The sequence below is a fragment of the Syngnathus typhle genome, linkage group LG3 (genome assembly GCF_033458585.1).
Source record: "Syngnathus typhle isolate RoL2023-S1 ecotype Sweden linkage group LG3, RoL_Styp_1.0, whole genome shotgun sequence".
In the NCBI taxonomy this organism is placed as follows: Eukaryota; Metazoa; Chordata; class Actinopteri; order Syngnathiformes; family Syngnathidae; genus Syngnathus; species Syngnathus typhle.
This window is the reverse complement of record NC_083740.1, coordinates 8,259,181-8,279,697: the sequence shown is the minus strand read 5'-3', so window position 1 is coordinate 8,279,697 and position 20,517 is coordinate 8,259,181. Positions and strand designations below refer to the sequence as shown.

At 38.1% G+C, this 20,517-nt stretch overlaps 1 protein-coding gene across 7 annotated transcripts in view; it reads right to left on the bottom strand.

Moving 5' to 3' along the window:
• LOC133151956 (zeta-sarcoglycan) overlaps positions 1–20,517 on the bottom strand; it is a 159,523-nt gene that overhangs the window by 8,897 nt on the left and 130,109 nt on the right. For all 7 annotated transcript variants that reach the window (XM_061275404.1, XM_061275402.1, XM_061275403.1 and 4 more), the window contains 2 exons: positions 9,284–9,406; positions 8,989–9,061 (listed from right to left, as the gene is read on the bottom strand). In XM_061275404.1, the coding sequence (XP_061131388.1) occupies positions 8,989–9,061; positions 9,284–9,406 (196 nt within the window). The remainder of the gene's footprint in view (positions 1–8,988; positions 9,062–9,283; positions 9,407–20,517) is intronic.

Below are 20,517 nucleotides of genomic sequence, written 5' to 3'. Positions count from 1 at the left end.
GTCTTTCTTGGTCATCAGGTTTGAGAGGTTATTATTATGAAAGCATTCTTCTTTTGATTAGTTGGTGGAAAACACTTAATGTTTCGTTCCTCTTGCCAACATCAATAATCTGACATAACTATGAGTTGTATAATCATAATCGTGTGATGCACAACTTCTGACACGGTGGGCGTGCAGCAACAAGTGTGGGCAAGAATGAAAAAATGCACAGTAAAAATGAAACAAGCATACGAACTATGACAACTGTAGACACATATACTCAAGTTAATAAGACTGGTGAGATGAGCGGCAAAACACAAGGGAAGGCTCAAAAGCAATTGCCTGGCACAAGAAGAAAAACGCAGAAGAGGCCGTAGCTCACGAGACAAGGAGACATCCCCGAAGTCAAACAAAAAGGAGCATAATGCAGTCAATAGAAAACTGCTCATTGAAAGGACCTAAAAATAACTTTAAAGAGGGACAAAGGAGGTAAATGTTCCACAAATCAAAACAGATGTCTTAATAAAATGTCTGACCCGTCCGTCCTTTGTTAAAAATCCCAGAAGAATACAAAATTATATCGTGCGGTGTCTGAAAGAGCATTGGGTTCTTGTAGGCATTTCTGTCTCATGCAAATGAGCCAGTGCTCACCATGCGCTGTTCTGCGGCGAGGTGTGTGCGCAGCATGTCTTTGCGTTATATGATGACTACCGAGTGCGAATCAGAAGAAAAACATCACAGATATGTTTGAACCGGTGTTGAACCCAGAGGAAGACGAACGAGACTTCTGAGCAAGTTCGGTAGTCACGGTACAACACAATGGAGGCTGTCTTTGACATAATAGTGGTTCCAGAGGTGGCAAAAAAAAAAGTTTAGCGAATCAAATAAATTGACCGCAAAAGTTTGTCGACATGAAGTTTTTGCCCTGAGGCGTTGCCATGTAAGCCATCCACACAGCGTTTCTACATAAAACTCCATTCCACTAGCCTATCAGCATATTGTGTTGGTGGAATGTTGCCATGACGACTCTTCTTCAGCTTTCATTTGTTCTTATACTGTCTTTTGGCAGGTGGCAAGTACAGTTGGTGCAATGCCGCCACTTTTTTTTTTTTCTTCTATCATGCTGTAAAGAGGTTGCCACCGGCAGTAATGCATAACTACTTGTACTGCCTTTAGGCGGATAGATAAAATAATTCAAATACAGGACCGGCTAAACTATGAAAACAAAAACTGACTTACTGACCTCCCCCCCCCTAAAAAAAGGTAAATGTATTATAATTAAATGAATACAGCCTTTATTCAGCCTTCTACGTCAACACAAATATGGAGTAAAATGAATTCAATTTATTTAGTTTGGAAGCAGGTGAGAGCAGTGGAGGCGTAGATGAGTCATGAGAAGGTTTATTGGCGGGCCACGGTTCAGCTGCTGTGCAGCGGGGCGCTTCAGAGTGTTATAAAAAGTTTTGGAAGTAAGCACTCCACATTGAGTTTGACTTATTGATCGGTGAAAGATAATAGGGGAAAAAGCAGTCGGGTTATGAAGAAGAGAAACAAAAATACACACGGATCAAATCTTATATGTTAACAGAGAAGAGAGTACCTGTGGACTACCAATTAAAGCTAGTAACCACACTATCATTCACACTCGCATGACTTAAAACATTGTCATGGCAACAGTTTGATTGAGAACAAATGGTTTCTATTTCTATAGTTCTCTGTAGGAAAATGGTGGCGTCATCAAAACTAATTATAGATCAAGCAGAGTTCAGGAAAATGTATCTACTGTGATGTATTGAGAGGGGGTTATAACCCCAACTTAATTTTCTTCTTCAACAGCTATAGGCTCAGAGAAGAAACGTACCAGCAGGCACACACAGGGAAGAGCAATTTTGAGTATCAAACAATTGCATTTGGTTTTCATCCTGTACTCATGCATTCATGGACAAAGAAGGTGTAGATGATAGCTGATTTGATAACTAAGCCATAGAGAGGCTCTGATGAGCATATGCATTTTTACGGCCGAACTATCAAGCGTCTCATCCCTAAGGTGTCACCTTGACACCCTCGCCTCCCGTTCCTTTAAATACCTACACATTATCATGCTCAGCGTTAGATTGGGCATGTTATGAAAATTAACAAATCTCCATTTTGTTAGTGCTTCATTCCCACCAGTAAAGTATTCAGACTACTTTGATGCATAGGTCTTTTGATCAACAAAGAAAAAAAGTATTGGTTTGCAGTATGACAGGTTTAAATATATCCTTGAGCTACTTTTGTATATAAAAAAAAAAAACAAAAAAAAAAAACGCAGCGCATTGGAGAAAAAAAAGAAGAAATAAATTGAAAACCTTAAGAATAAGTATATGTGTGAGTCTGATTGTGTGGACAGCTCACTGTGGACGTTGACCAGAAGAGAGACGAGTTGTTTCAATAAAACGCTTAATTTTGATTGTCGTTATCAGAGAATATAACATTAGTATGGTGTTTGTTAAAGTGCTTGCTAGTAGTGTACAACTGGACTGCACCATTTTGAGGAAAAGTAATGGCACCATTTGGAATAGAGCTAATGCAGGTGTCCATTATGTTGTGACCGGTGAATGTATAAAAAAGGTTCCTCCTAATGGCATTTTATTGCTTTTTAATGGCTCTCAGTGATCAAGGTCTCAGTTCATTAATGTACACTATTAAGGCAGCATGTGAACTTATGGTGTGGACGTGCTACTTTTAAATGCACAAAGCAAAAAAAGATGAGTCTGATATTTCTGTTTATGAATTGGAATGAGATATTCATGAAAACAATTCCTCTCCGTGAATCATGATCTTCACCATCTAAAATATGTCTGAACAATACTGGCCAAGGCAGCGATTGTTTATATTGGATCTTGGTACAGTCAGTCGTCATCCATACTTTTATGGATAACTGCTTATCCTAAAGGCTTTTGAGATGTACAGGGTCTCCCAGAAACGGAAACACTTAAAGCACCCTCGTGGTTGGCAATGATTACTGTGCTTGACACCCAAAAGCCGCATTATCGTTCTTGAATATAAGATGAATCTCTTTTGTATTCATTGTGGTGTGTTTCTATGTAACATTGAAGTGGATGGAGCAGTACAGCGCCCAAAGTAATCAGACTCAGCAAATCCACTGCAAAGTCTGCAGCAGCTCTCCTGAAGGGGCAGTCATAAGAGAAGAAGAGCAACAGAAAGAATTCCAGCAGGTTTCAGACTGACTACTGTGCGTACGTGAAACATTTTACCATTGCTTATATTCAGCAAAGGAAATATAAACAAAAGGACTCTACACTTATTGGGTTTAAATTTAATAGGACGAGACATACCAGAACGTAGGATACACAAAGAATCCATATTTTACTGATAAACCCAAGCAAAACTGGACATTTGTTCAGTCTGCAGTCTGCTCAGCCTACCTCTTTGTGTGTTTTGACACAGGTGTGCTGGAGCCACTTGGCAGCTTTCAAAGCTGGCTTTAGTCTCCACCATGCCGTCAGAACATCTTCACTCGATATAGAGTAAGTTTTGTCCAGCGATTCTTGAGAAACTTTTGGAGCTCTTGATTGTAATACTTCCTGTCTGTTTCCAGTTTCAGATAACTGCCAGCCCTTGTTTGATGCACAGCAGACTTCAGCACTAAATCTGAACCCCTAAACTCATTTCATCCTGCTAAGTTGCTATGCAACTCATAGGTTGTGAGTGGCTCTAACAGCAGTGGAATGTTGTGCGAGAGAGCTTACAGTATTGTTCAGAAATGTTCCAAAAAATACTTTTAAGTGCGAGACTTGGGTAACATCCTTTTTGCCCTTTCGTCTTCAGATCCATTGAAGGCCTCACCACCTTACCATTTGGGACACAAACCTTATAACCTTTTCATGCTAAATGCACTGTCATCTGCCTCAGTGCCTCTGCCACATCCACAAAGGATGTAAAACATATTCAATCTTTTCAAAAAAGCTCTGAATGAGAGCTAGAAAGGCCAGGAATTTGAAGGATCCATCTTCAGATAGATCAAAACCAAATGTAGAAATACGGCATTCCAAAAGCCTCATGATTTGCTCTCGTCACCTGCAAGAAGAAAAGGTTGATGCGCTGCCCCATGAATCTTTCAGGTATACAAAAAAAGAGAGAAGAAAAAACCTCTAGCTGTTTTAAAAGGTTATACAATCCCTTTTTCAGTTAGTGAAGTGACTTGCGGACATTACGGAGAAAACGTGTATTTGTGTGTCTGCCTTGAAAGAGGCAGAGGTAATAATGAAAGTGAAAGCCATCCACTTGAATAATTGCATTACATTTATTGTAACTGGTAATGTGTTAAGCGCATGTCTTAATCTGCGGCCACAGATTATTTTTATAATATGCTGACAGAGTGGTGTTTTGTCTCCTTTTACACAACAAACCTCAACTTTGAAAATGTTTTCTAAATGTGAAATGAATAACTGCGAGAAAACAAAACAAAAAAGGCAATTTCATGCTTTTGCCTCTGATGGGGCACCAAGCTGATAATTTAATCAGTAGTGAAAGACTAGCCACACTCCTCTGCAGGTTCAAGCAATCTAACCGTGGTTCATTTAGTTCACATATTCATTTATTGGTAAAACAGTTTGCAGCTGAACTCTTGTTAATCAACTGCAACAAAAGTGAAGGGAAGTAGAAAGAATGTGACAATAAATTAGATCCTGTGATGCATCCATGAAAATGGTAGCAATGAGTAAGCCTTGGAGTGGAGTGAAGACATGAATACGTGTTTTCCGTTTTCACAAAATGATCAACTTACATTGCACATCACCATAGGGCCTGTACAATATGAGAGTTATGTGATGTAGGGGGAAAAAAAAAAAAAAGAGGCCGCCTGATATATAATGATGGATGACATTTGGACTGAGGTAATAATTACCAATCCATGTATATGCTTAAAATTGAGTTTTTATGTCATTTGTAATTTGCCATGATTGGATGTCCACACGCTAGAGATGAAATGAAATGAAAACTCCACCCATGAGAACATTACACTGCCACAACCCGCTGGGAATGAAAATAGGCCCCTTTAAGGTAGTTTCAAATAATACCACTGAAGTTGGGAGTTGTGTAAAATATATATAAATATATATGTATATAAATATGTATAAACACTATTAACCTACACTACAACCATAAAAATAACATTTTTATTTTCATATAACAGCATATTTCCTTAGACACAACTCTTGAGAATATTTCCCCAAAGACAGAGTTCAAAGAGAAAGTGGCGCATTGTAAAATTTAATGATATCCAATTACTTTGACATGAACCTCACTTTTTAATAAAAAAAAAAAACAAAACAGCCAGGGGCAGCCTTATTCACTGAGTTTTTAAGAGCTAATTAGGTGGCGCTCTTTGCCACCCCACACTACATTCCTTCATCAAGTTCTTCATTGAAAAACCTGCTTAAATTAACGCTTCAACAATCATGTGGAAAATACTTTCCCTCAGATCCTACTATTTAAATAAAAGAAAGGCGAGGGCTCAGACACATTTTAGACACATAATTTGTTAGACCTATGAGTTTGGCCCATTTGAATGTTCCAAGTCACTTGCCGAGAATCTCATTATACGCTACTCATCTCACGAGTTCCCACTGTTCGAAGCTATAAAATGTTTATTAATTGAATATATCTTCCAACCTTGAAATAAGCTTTTGTTGTTTTTCAATCCAGAGGTTGAGAGAGTGGAGGTAGACTGAGTTTCAGTGATGACTCATCTCCCTACTCCCTCTTTTGAAACGATACATTTCTTAATTGGGCCGGTTTGAAAATAGGCCGCCAGGACGCAGGGCCATTAAGTCAAATCGCTTCTGTCCTTAAGAGACCTACCGCAGGAAAACAACTTCAAACATCAAAGAAGAATATTCATTTTGTAATGCGGAGGTCTCAGGGACCTACTACCTATGTGGGATGGAGAGATAGATGGAGGGCAAAAATGAGGTCAGTGCTAGGTGTCTTCAATTTGCTTTTAACAGTATCTCTTGCCATTTGCGAAGGACGTCGAGCCTCGCTGAAGGCTCAACACTTAATAAGTTAATGCATCACAAGTGGGACGCTCGGTGACAGTAATTAGCAGTAATTACGCATCCGCCAGCACCACTCCAGGACTATGAATGAAAAGGCTGAGGGATAAAACAAGATCACTTGCTAGGTTCAAGAGACATATCAAAAAGACAGTAACTCAGAATATAGAAAAAAGGCCCCAAGGGTTTTGTCTACCCATGCAAATGCTCTTCACCAAGGACTGTATACTTATTCCGGATAAATCACATGAGAAAAAGAAAGAGCTATTTAGTTTATGAACTAAGAATATGTAGTCCATTTCTTATGTTTCCATGTGGGAAAATTGCATACATTTTGTATCAACTCTCTCCTGGTTCATGTTAGCACAGATCACTTGATTAAAAATGAAAAAATATATATATTGTGCGGTCATCTAAGATTTCCCATGAGCATAGTCTGAATGGAAATAAAAAAAGAGGGAGTGAGCATGACAATTTACATGGCATTAGTTCATGCTATACACTGGAACCTCAAAAAATGAATGAAGTATAACCTTATGCAATATCTTTTTCTTTTTTCAATTCAGCATTTTGCATCAAATACCTCAAAGGATAAATTTGTTGATAAACTTACAGATGTTTAGCTGATCTTAAAAGGAGCTGGCTGACTTGAGATTTCTATCAAGATGAAACACTGCTTTATAAACTTGAATAAGACTGGATTAATCAACTAAATGTGTTTTTTCACTACCATCAGATTTTTAATGAACGGCCTCAACTATGGGCATCTGCAAGAATACGACGATCAATTTGTTTCAGTGTGATGTTGGAAAATGTGAGCTGCGCCAAATCATAACTAAATCATGTTCAAAATGACTTTGTAAATAATCCCTAACAGCAACGAAAGAACACAATGAGCAATACTATGTCATCTGAAAGCCTCAATTTGAAAGTGAGCACGGAATGTTTTTAGTCAACAAACACGAAGCTGCACTTTGATACTTTTAAACTTTTTTTTTTCTTTAGAAGTATGTTAGCTCTGTTGAATTTGAGTCCCGCTACAGTATTTTCTCGTGTTGACAGACTGAATGCTCTCCGATGCCCTTGAGAAACACGACATATTTAAAATAGAAGAACTGCAAATGGAAGGTTACAGTCTTGGGGATAAGGGCAAAATGGCAAAGAGCTAACTCAAATCAGCGGCTTTGCCTACAGAAGAGTTACATCTCCCTCAAGGGCCTTCTCAGATGCCATCAAGGGTTTAAATGAGAGGAGGAGGAGGAGAAGAAGCAGCAGGACGAGAATGAGGATGGAAGTGTGGATCGCGCTGGGGAGAAACTGACTCAGCAACAGCTTGCTTCTCTCTGATGTGGATCCAAGCATTAGATAGTCACAGACCTGTCTCGCATGTCTCCGAGCATAGCGATGCAGTGGCGTGAGACTACTCAGCTATTGATTTCACTCTCCTCGCTCGGGCAAAGTATTGCTTTCCCCATCCCATGCAGTTGCTTATTTAATGTCCGTACTCTCGAGACCCAGGGCTTTTCCTTTCCAATGAAAACTCTGGTGTCACTTAATGATTTCAATATGATCATTGCTTTAGCAAAGTGATGACTGCTTTATTTATGCTTGTTTGTGCTCCTCTGAGATACCGGCCTTCAAAACCAACAAGCTGGAAGAAAATGATCCTTAGTTTGTGGTGCAAACCATAGTTGATGAATTCAGCAGACAATCAAGTCTGAGCTTTTTAATCAATGAGACATCTAAGAGTAAAGCTTCTCGGCTTAGTTGAATAACAATTTGACTGTCTGTGTTATATGGAAATGAGAAGATTCGTATTTCATTGCTGCTCAGTGAATACCGTAAATTGCATCCCTGCTTCAGAATAGATCATATTTGTAACTAAGTTGTTTACCTGAAGGAAATCCTGCTAAGGGGTGGACATTTGTTATGGCTTTTCACAGGATACTTGTTTACTATAATGATGAGCCACAATTGTTGATGTCCTTAATATAAAACACAAGCATTTTTTTATCCATCTATAAAATGGAGATGGATTTGGCGCAGGGTAGCAACAAAACAATTTCTCATTAATTTTTATTTTTTTTACATTTTCAATACTTTATCAGTCCATATTAAGATGATTTCTTTTGAAGATCTCAAACCATCACACATAATGCACTTTAGTCTCCCTCCCCATATACTTTTGAGGAAGCGGAATATTACGAAAACAAATTACAGTGGTTATCATCACAGCAGAAACTGTGACAATCTTGTGATAGTGGGCTATTTGGAAAAGAGCATTTGGTTGCCACGAGCAGCAACTAAGCTCAAGCACTCTGCGCTTCACTTTTAAGTGTCTGAAACGTCCATCACAGCTGCTATCCTTGGGAGAACTCATTTAACGTTTCAAGTGACAAAGTGATCTGAGCTGCCTCCAGCTCCCTGGTCACTGTGATTGGCAGTCAACACAGTTAAAAGCAGCTAAAAGTCACGCAGAGGAAGGATGGAAATAAAGAGAACCTTTTACTTGAGTTTGTGTCCTATAGTAGCTTAAATGCGGGAGTGGTGGTAGAATTTAGTTTGTATTTTGTACTATGTAAATATCAATTGACATAACAATAACAAAGTGATAAATGTAACAAGTCCTCCTCCCAATGTTTAACATAGTGGAGCAATGTTCATCGTAGCTTCCCTCTCCCATTCTTTGCGCTCACCTTTTTAGCTTGTTTTAAAAAAAAGAACATTAGTCCTTCTACACCTCTTTTTGTCCCTACATATTTTTTGAATATTGAATATTTTATATTTCCTCTGAAATGCATTTGTTTGCTCATTGTCAGGAACATGGAACATGTTCCAATGGGGTTGTGCAAGTTAAAAATCAATTTCAGAAGATGAGGTATACATTGGAGAGCTGCAGGAGAGTGACCCGTATATTATCTATGTTCCTTATTCATAGCAGAGCACTTACTTTAAATCCTGGAATGGCTCTGCCCTCACGTGTGACGTCTGTACGGAATGGCTAAACACAACTCCTTCTGACCCTATGAAACAATACAAGAGACATATTGTGGTTAAAAGAAAAGAAAAATAATTTCCTTCTTTCTGCGTAAGACACCGACTCCATTTTCCAAAATTACAATATGGGTGAAAGTATAATTTGTATTTGAAAAGATTGATATGTGTGCATGGTGAGTATTTTTTGACCCAATAATAAAAAGAACAATGCCAAGAAGAACAATTCCAGCTTGAATGGATAAAAGCACCTGTCACTCTGAGTTTCTCAGTGCCGATGCTGATCTCCTCTTCATCTGCAGAGAACAGAACTCTCTCTCCATCAGGAGTCTTCACCTCAAACCTCTGACACTGGACCTCCACCATCTCTGAGCCTGATCAGGCAGAAAGGAAAATGGGATCTGAGTCAAAGATTTGGAGCACAGGAACTTTCAAAGCGTAAATAATGTACCATGTGGATGGTTTCATGTAAAGTGTCCAAGAGAACCACATAGCGTAAAGGGTTAGCTTAAATGACCCTAGAAAAATGTGAATTCTGAACTGCAATGTGCTAAAAAAAAAGGTTCAGATGCTCATGCCTTGTGTGCTATTGGCGGGTTTATAGCACATCTGCTAAAATTGTAATATTTTACTAATATTTTACGGAATGGTGCTAAATGGTGTGTTCATACATCATAACAGATTGCACTTGCTTTTGGCACTCACTCACCCATCCCTACGAGCCAAGTTACTTCTGCCCCCCCACACTTAAGGCGCACATCTCTAAAAGCTAACCATCATTAAACATGTAGAAAGAAAAAAAATACTCAAGATCTTATTTCATTTCATCATCGTAGCGATTTTTCGGGTTGGAAATAATTGTGTTGAGTTTTTTATCACTTAGATATGAAAGATTTAAAGAAAAAAATGGTCTGATCTTGTTTGATTGATGCCAGAATATTATTTTCCACCACTTCGGTTTTTGTGCGTTGAGCAAGATTGTGAGAGGTCTCTGAAGCCAGACATGATTGATATGATGGTGTTTCTCTCAAATAATCTGTAAATGTTGGAGTATTGCATTCGATCTATGGTTGAGAGTGTGCTATGGATATCACACCCACCCACCACACACATAGACACTTGCTTTTTGTTTTTGCTCGACTAGACTTGCGCTGGCACGACTTTCAAGTTAGATGGAGAAAGAGAGGCTGCTTCAAATTGGAGATGTGCTGTCTCAGACATCCAGCGAGTAGTGTTTCACTGCTCAGCTCTGTCACATAATATAGCTTCCAGAGCGGCTTTCCTTGCATTGGAATGGGTCAGCACATTTTCAAGGGTGTTTTATTCACATCACTTATTTCTTGAGGGTGGATAAAAGATTTTAAGAAAAGCTAAGAAATCCACGAGAGTGGAAAATGGATAAATATATTATGCTTGGAGATGAATGGGGTGAAAGTTTGCAAACAATACACAATGGGGACACATCCTCTCCATCCTCAGTACCAAAGCAATTTTTTCTGCGGCCTCTAATTTGCTGATGTTTAAAAAGAAACAAAAAATAATCGGAATAGAAATAATATCTTTCAAGCCTATCCCAGCTGACTTTGGACGAGAGGCAGGACACACATTGAACTGGTTATTAGCCAATCACAGGGCACCGATAGACGACTAAACAGCCGTTCACACTCATGCCAGTGCTCGGATTTCAACATACAGCTTGAGGGGATTTGCCTTGGTGCCACCACTGCGACACATCTATGTGGAGGAAAAACAATGCTGCTGGTTTGTGGTGATGAGTTGATACGTGTTCACACTTATGATGGGAGCAAAGAGTAGACATAAACAAAATGGTGTCTGTGTGTGTGGGGGGGGGGGGGGGGGACACTGAAGCACAATTGATGTTTGCTCATCTTGTAGTCACCTAATGTCAACTCTGAATTATAAGCAAATCAAAGTGTGACTAGTCATTTTTTTTTACTTCCCTCAGCTACACTAATAGATGGACTAAAGAATTTAATCACTGAAAGAATAGTCCAATTTAAATTTATGATGCACAGTATCTGAATAATTCTGTTGACCAATTTCGATTTTGTAATTAAATTAAAGGGGGCATTAAAATGGTCGCCAAGTAACTTTTCTTTTACTAGTGTACATTAAAGCATTAAGGCCATAATAAAATTATACAGCTTGGCTATGCTGGATTTTTAATTCCAGGCGTTAAATTTGTGTTTGTAGCCATAAAGACATATTATGTGAGAAAAACTTCAGACGATTCAAGAATTCAAAACACAAATAACTGTCTGAAGTGTTAATCATGCAAATAAACACAAAAGCTATCCTACCAAACAGGCACTAATCAACTCCAATTAAAATTGTCTTTACAGTGCTTCATTATGCGATCATTTTACGTTTTCCTTGATTTCTTAATAATTGCTTCTGCCATTGCGTGCCACTCAAGTAAATAAAGAGCCAAATAGCTTTCACCATGTTGAACGCAACACTAAGCGTGTTTATTAAACTTCAGCTGCCTGTCACTGGTTTATAGCATCTTCTATTCAAATCTGTGGCTGCTGCATTCCCGCTAAATTTGAAGAGTTGGCGGCAAACAAAACTCAATGAAATGACTTTAAACTAGTGAGTCAATAGTGGAGTTACTTACTAATTGACTGGTGAAGTGGCTTGTTCTGGAGTGTTTTTAAAACTATATATATTAAAAACAGTGACAGATTTAGTGTAAAAATAAGAATAATCTGCCATTATTTGGAATTATTATGGATTTTTTCTAAAATTGTTAGAGGTCCTGTTTTCAAATCAGACATGATTATTAAACTAGTCATTCTCTCAAATAATCTGTAGAGGCTGCACTGAGCCACACACACAGTTGTTTTGAAGTAAAAATAATAATTGGCCTTTTTTCCATGCATTACAAATGCCACCCTAAAACTGCGGCCTGGGGACGGATCTGTTGTGAATATTTACACTACATCAAGTCATAAATAGCAGTGAAAACACCTTGAAGAGTCAAACAGATCACACTCATTATCTTGTGAAAATGCTTTAAGGTACGAGTGGATTTGAAAACTAACCATCCTGATGACTTATTCAAATGTGTCTGATTTTATCTGTGGATTCATTTAATCATTTATAGAGTAAGTCGAGATGATATGCTTGCCATTTTCGTTGCTGTCAAAAGTATTACATTTCATGAATATTCAGTGACCCTACTGGCTGTATTTGCAAGGTAAGAATTAGTGGTGTGATGAGCATGGCGGCTTGCATATGACGTGCAGCGATGATTTGTGTTTTGTACTGACAAAGGCAGATTGCAGTTATGCGAGTTGTTCACACTAGGCAGCAATGCTGCATACAGTTTAGAATATTTCGGAATCATCTGCTTATGACAAGTTTAAGAGGATTATTTTATCGATTATGTGAGAGAGCTTTATATATTCATACATACTGCATTTGGTAAAAGACTGACCTGGTATTTTCTTTGTGGATGAAATGTTTTTACAAAACTATGTAAAATGGTTTATGTGCAGTGTTTCAAAACATTACTGCTTAAATTCCAGTAAAAATACACTTGAATCAAAAGTTTTTGTTTTTTAACTGTCAAAGTAAAAAGGATATCAATGCCTAGCAGGACTTTTGAAGCATAAAATAAATCGTATTTCATAAAGCAAAAAGTGTAACAATTTAATGGTTTAACAGAGATGCTGAGTTTGTTTTTATTTCACCTCCTCCCAATAACAACAACTAAAGAAAACGTTCTCTAGTGGTGTGAGCAAACACAACTCCTAACTATTCAAGATAAGTGAGGCCAGCCACCGAGTGGATGTCTGAAATTGGAGTGATGAAAGGCAAAACCAATTGCATTATTTTGCCACATCTATGAGGCAACAACATGAAACCATAGGGTCACCACCAGCACCACCGCTTTAATGGAACATTTTTTACTTGTCAAAAAGCAGGGCCAGACCTTTAATCTTTCTGAGTGTTTCTTCAACAAGCCTTAGGAAAGAAACATTCAGATTTTGACCAATTGCAGAGTGTGTGGATGTGTGCGTGTGTGCGTGCGTGTGTGTGTGTGGTGGTGGTGTTATTTAAAATGCTCATAATGTTCAGTAAATCAACAAAAAACCTGAGAGGGGAAGACAAATTAGTGCTGTTACCGGCTTCATTTGTCAATCTGAACTTGAGTCTGCAATGATACAATATGATTTGTTTTTTTTAACAATCTAGTGCTCACAGCATAATCAAGGTACTTAATACGTATACGACACATAACATTTGGTTTTGCTTTGCTATTCTTATTTGTGTTGTTAAACCAACAGCCAACAACGAGATGTAGTTTTACTGCACCAATCGTGCTGTTTTTTTTTTGGTGTCTTGTTTTAGAATCTGTAATTTCTGCATTTGCAAAAACAGTCAATATCAATAAGCTTCTTTTGTCTGAAAAGAATATAAAAAATGTATGGAAATTTAGGGTGCTGTGCAGTCTGGTGTGTTCTGGATGTGACATACAGTAAGTTCAGTTGTAAAGTAATTAAGTGTCATATCTGTCAAGAGGTTGCTTTGTTTTGGAGGAGGTTTGTACAGTAAAAATATTGCATAACCTACAAATTTATTCAAACTACCTACCACATGTGGGCAGTTATTCAACAGAGCCAGCACAAATGTAATGAAGGGAAATTGCTATAAACAGCAGGATTCATTTAGTATTTCCGCACGACTTACTGAGGTCTTGCAATAATAGATAATGACAGCTTACATGTACTTCATTAATTCTGATAAATCATTTTAATATCTGACATATTGCCTCCGTGGAGGTTGATTGCACTTTCACATTTTTATTTTTTTGCTGTTTGCTTTGTGCAATATTATTCCAAGGTTCATAAGAGCATAAGAAATGTGAACCTGAAATATTTTATTTACCATCAAACAGACAATGCACACATGTTATAAAAAAGGTAACTAAGAATCTAAGTGAAATAATAAGTTAAATACTCTGAATATGGCCACTAAAGAGGTCTGATCATTGGTAGTATATTTGGATCATGTCTGATAGAAACAAAGAGAAATTGAACACCGTTTTCCAACAACCTCCTTTGACTGTCATGCGGATTAAGTGTAAAGATGAATCTTGAAAAAAAGAGTCAGTACACTATGCTGTAACTTTATGGCAGTCAATAAAATATTCATTCTCTGACACATTCCAAGCTCATAAAAAAAAAAAATGAAGAAGAAAAAAAAGATGTCTCCCTTTCCCCTTTGTCCTTTAGCTTGATTGATATTGAACAAAGGGAAGCCTTAATACCGAGCTAAAGATTGCATCTTTAAAATGATGAGGTGGCTCTCGACTTTTTCACATAACTATAAAATACGGTATATTTCCATAGGCAGGTCTGGTGGTATAAGTCAGTGGCATTTCATCACTGGTGTATGTGGAGAGAGTGGGCATGTTGTTCCTCTTAAAAATAAATAAATCATTTGTTAGTTTTTTTTTACAGAACGGACATTCTATGAAAACACTAAAGGATTCAATATTATCTACAAACAAATAGAAAGGAATGATTAGGCAATCACCATAACCATTTGTCTTTATTTTCTCAAAATAATAATAATTATAGTTTTTGTTGAAGGACATGTCAGACTGAAAATAAAAACGAACCTAACTGCACAGTATATAACAACCGATGTGAGGATAAGCAAGGTCACGCCTCAAGCGTTATACAGTCGATCGTCCAAACAAGGTTGCAATGTCAGGTCTGCAACTCACTATCAAGCTGAAGGATGTCTCCATGTAGCTGTAGCAGTTAGCTCCTTTCCCACACTTATGGACAACTGATGAAAATATAGTATGGCGTCTAGCAAGGCAGGGTAGTCAATTGACCTCTGCATAATATAAACAGAATGAAAGCTATAGGATCAACAACGGCAGTACATCCACGTCTTTATCGAGTCCTTGGCAGCCTCTTAAAATGTATTTCAGTTCATTAATGCTCCAAGCTATGTATTATTAAATGGCTCATTAAAATGATTGACTTGATCAAGGGCTGGCTTTATAAAATGGGCAAGTTGGGCTGTTTGATGTATTGATTAGATGAGGCAGTGACACAGTATCATACTAATTTCAGCATTATCTTTTTTTCTGCCGCCAATTAAAGGCAGAAAGACCTCACTCTTGCTGAAAATGAGATCGCTGTGAAACATGATTGTTATGTACACCATTTGTTTCTCAGAGGGGGATTTGCAAAGATGTAGATTCATAATTAGAATGTGTGTAATGGAACAATTGAATTTTATGCAAGGCTTTGCAAGTGTTCACTCTCCGCACACTAATCAGAAAGCAATTTTCGCCGACATTCAGCTGCTTAACTGCGACGGCAACCTCATGTTTCAAAAACACAATTGCATTCATTAGGTTCGCTGAATTCTTTATTTTGCACTTACAAATCTGCAAATCTTAACTACAACGGCACATTAAAGCTTTTGCCTTGGGACCATCAATATACTTTTACCACATAGCGCCCATTAACCTTTTGCCTTTCAGTCCCTTAATTTCAGCAATTTTATAATCCTAATTTCCAAGCAACAGCATCGGAGAAATGATCTGAGTAATTCCACCCTGATAAAAGAGAATGTAATTAGTGTGAGAAGTTAAAGATGATGATAGCGATAAAATGGAGTTTAGAAGGCAGTAACAAAGTCGATGGGAAATTAATGCGTTGCATGAAGAGATGAGATCCACATGTGATTAAAAACCATGAACGGTACAAATGACAATCAAGGGAGGGAGCACTTAGACCTTAAAAAGATGGAAATCAAAAACCTACGCTCATTATCAAGAATTATACTTCTTTTTCATACACACAATTTGAAATGAAAAAAAAAAAAAAAGTACTTTTGCAAGTACAGAATGATATATGCACCTTGAATCACAGTATAGACCTCCGCCAAGGTCGATTGCAGTTTTTGCAGTCAGCAGAACGGACTCCGGAAAGAACAAGGCAGTAGATGGCAATGAATAGCCTTTGTTGCAAACTCTCATACAAACACAAAATGGTGAATTTCCACCCTGGTAATAGCGAGCTGACGTGTGGTGGAGCACACACATCGTTATGAATGACAATGTGAGATGAGAAAATGAGCACTGCTTCACAAAACTGCAGGAAAATCATGTGTAGCTTCTTGCAGTCGTGCAAAGTGTCAAACAAAGAAACAGTAATCAAGTACGTTCATGGACATTTGTTACTTTGTTTTTCGTAGTGGACAACACAGACCACGGGTGGCCACACGTGTTCTTCCTCTCCTGACGGTGAGTCATACGTGTTTGTTTCTCCCATGTTTCATGTAAATGAATCATTTTGAAAACTGTGGATGGATCTCAAGTCTCTTGATTGTATATTAAGGAGCTTTCATTTGTTTTGAATGTACATCAAGGTGGATTGAACACTGAAGAGGTTTCTTTGAATAGCTCAAATCAGAGGATCACTAATGTTTCTTTTGTAGTCTTTGACAGCAATGTATTCGAAGTAGCCCTGTACGCCTTATCAATTTTAATTCATATATGTGCATTTGTTTTATGTTGAACAGTATTTAATGCTTGAATAATTTAATTACACTGGCTCATAGTTTCTGTGCAATAAAAGTCTCTAGAATGTCATTATGTCAAATGTAACAGGCCATATCAAGATTTGTAAAATGAAGTTTTAGTGATTCACCGCTATTTATGCATGTCACATACTGTAACAAATAACCAACATATCAACACGGTGTACTTGTGTATGGATATATATTTCAAATAGATAAATGTTAGAATCAATAAAAATAATTGAATGATGGTCAACAAGTTATCAATGCCAATATGACATTCTGGTAGAATTTCTCTCACTTGCAAACGGAAAACAAAACTATCACACATCACAGCGCAAGCCGGCAAAATAATTGGTTCACCACAATCGACACTGTCCCATCTGTTCGAGCGCCCTGTTATCAGGAAAGCCACCTTGATCACAGAGGTGCCCACTCATCCCCTCCATCATCCCCTTGCCATAAAAATACCAAGTTCCCCCGACCAGAAAAATATTCCCGGGAAAAAACAAAAAAATAATCTGCAAATTAAAAAAACAAGTCACACGTCAACCATATGAGATGTTTTGGTCCTGCTGTAAGTGGGCACTGGCAAGTTTGCATTCAGTTGAAGGGTCACTTGTTTGGAGCAAAAAAAAAAAAAGTGTTAGATTCCTCTCCACTTCCCCTTACTTTCCCAGATATTGATGTTGCACAGTCCACTCTTGAGTGGACTATAAGCACTATATAAGCATGGTGTGCTCACCAAGGTGGCGTTCACTGAATGCCTTAAGTATATTTGCTTAAACAAGTCTATTAGTCTTCATGACAATAAGCATTTTATGTAACTTGTCTTGATGAATTTTATTAAATCTAATTCTCACACTTTGTATACATGCACTATAGGAGTCATTGCATAAAGTCAATCTAAACAAAGCAAATCCAAAAGTGTTGGACCCTAATGAGTTGAGGGGCTTTGCTCCAGGGCACGTCAATAGTGCTCCCGCATTACCGCTTACAACTTGCACATTTTTTCAGGTGCAAAGTAATACTGCATTATTTGTGGATGAAACGTGGAGCTGCACGGGCTTGTCCTAACTAAACTCATGTGGCCTGTCGAGCCAAAGAAAAATTAACCACTCTACATGTTTAAGCCCTTCCAGTATTTCTCCTAGTTCCAGAACGTGGGCATTCATTAGCGGTACATGCACTTAAGGAAATGAAAATTCAATAAGACCGGCATGGCATAACACTTAGACACTCACATACATTTTGCTGTTATGATTAACAACCTTGCCAAGATAACAGCGCACAAAAAGCAGAATAAACCTGAGGAATAACCGCTCCGGTCAAATAAAAATACTATTACCGTTTTTTTCCGAGTATAGTGCGCAAAATTTAACGAATTTATTGTCATAAAATCTGGGGTGCGCATTATACATGGGTACACAAAAATTTTAAAAATTTTTTTTTTAAATTTTTTTTTTTAAATTTTTTTTTTTTTTTTTCTTAGAAAACAAAACCAACAACAGGACTGACCGACAAAGTCGTGGAACAAAAAGACAGGGTGACATTACCAAAGACAGGAACAGAAAGCAAACAGACATCATGACAGTAACACATGCAATGATCCGACAGTGAGCGAGGGGCAGACAGGACTTAAATACAAAACACGTTACATCGATTGAGGTGACACAGGAAGAGAGGGGCGACGCGAACAGAAACTATGGCAACCTAGACACAACCGAGACGTGACAAATGTCCCTCGAAATGAAACTTGAAATCACCAAGTTTTGGTTTCCAAGGGTGTTTTTATTCCTCTTCAACGTCTCTCCCATACAGAGCCGCCTTTTTCACGGCCGCACGCCTCTTTCCCGTGCGCGCACGGAGCGCGGTGGTGCGTTTATGGGCAGTCGGAGAAATCAACGCCAACAAAAAAAATTACATCCAGCCTAGTTAAGACCATACCAAAGACTATAAAAATGGGACCCATTGCCTCCCTGCGTGTGTGACGATCATTGGGACTTAAAAAAAAAAAAAAAAAAAATCATAAAAAAAATTTCATAAAAATTGGGTGCGTATTATACATGGGTACAGGCTTTTTTCCAGCCTCAGCATGCCATTTTTAGGGTGCGTATTATACATGGGGGCGCACTATACACGGAAAAAACGGTAATGCTGCACTACAACCGTTTCACTCAACAGTCGAACAACTTGACACATGCTAAGAATATGAATAAGCAAGAGACTAATCAATCAGTGTCCCCCGGAATTTCATCATAAGACTTTTTTTTCCCCCCCAAGAACTTGAGAATCCAAACCTAGAGCCTATCAAAATGTTTGGGATGACCTAGAACAGAGATGGTGAGCAAGTTCATCAGTGATATTATTCGAAACTTAAAGACAATGGACGACAACTGCAAAGCTGTTTTAAATTGAGACATCATGGGGAATGGTCACAGAATAAGCAGAACTTAAACTTGTAATGCTTATGTGATTAGTAGTCCACGATAGTTCATGTCAGTGTTTTATAGTCTCCAACTGTACTCAACTCAATGGGATCTGACCAGGAATACATTTGTCTATTCCTTTTTGATGGCCAGGATTCAACTGCTCATGCTGTAACATCACTACCTAGGTGGGTGAAAGGGTCGGGCTTCAAAAACTCAAAATCCACACATCATCTTTATGGTTGCCTATTAAGAACACAAAAATGAAAGGTTCTCACTCACATAAATGAGCTGACAGGGACGGAGGGAAAGAAGAGAAAGTCGGATGAAAGGAAGTGAGTGAGTGCAATAAAAAATGAGATAAAGTGCCCAAGGCCAACAAGCGTACTCGGAATCTCTTCTGCAGCAGATGCATGCTCAAGGGAGCTCACTTGTTAAGTGTGTTTAACTTACGTTAAGGCACTTAGAAAGTAAACTGTTTCTTTCATCACAAGGAAAACACATCAAATCCATAAAAGCTCCAACAGGACAGCTTCAGCTGTGTTGACAGTACATACTGTATGTACATTAATTGGTTTGGTGGCATAGTGTAGTAACTCTAAACTTTGGTCGCTATAGGTCTGGTGATGTTTAAAGATTGAGGGGAAAAAAAATTAAATATCACAAATTCCTCAGGAATTTCCCCGTGTGGGACAAATAAAGGAATGTCTAATGTAATCTATGTGTTTAAAACAGTTTGCCCACTTTGTCAGCAGATGTCATTTTATAAGATATTTTATATAGAATAAAATTATTATATATATATATATATTCATTTATATGTAATTAATAATTATATTGAAGATTTACTACTGTTATGGTACAGTTCATTATTTTCCATTTGTGTTTGACTTAATCCATCTATAGAGTGATGGACTTAAATGTGGTAAGTGGTTTTGTGAAGAGGAAAAAATGCTGTTTTTGGCTGGGTAATTCCTAAGGGGAACCATTCTCTATATGTTTTTGTTTTTCCATGTGTGAGGGACAGAAACATAAACGTGTTGGCGAGTCAGCAGAAAGGAAGCGAGAAGCAGTGGCAGGCCAAGACCAAGGGGTTTCCAGATAATCCTCCGAAGAATACATTTTTTCCATTCTGTCTTATCAAGGAGCCACTTAGACGTTTAAAGTAATCATGTGTGTGTGTGTGTGTTTTTGTGTCTGAACTCAGAGTATCTGTGTGAAGACAGTTGTCACGAGGCATGTGCAATGCATTTTAATATGGTAGGTCATGCAACACAGTTCATGTCATCCTCTGGCGACCTGACGAAATTGACTGCAGCCTGTCGCGCCAACCAATTTTACAGACTGATTCTGCCTACTCCAAGATAGGCATGCAGACACACTCACATACATCAGCATTAAAGTGGGTTTCTTGGTGAGGAAAGCTGCTTTGGGGAGCTTTAACAGTAGGAAGGGAGCTGTCAGGGATTTCCTACCTTCAAAGT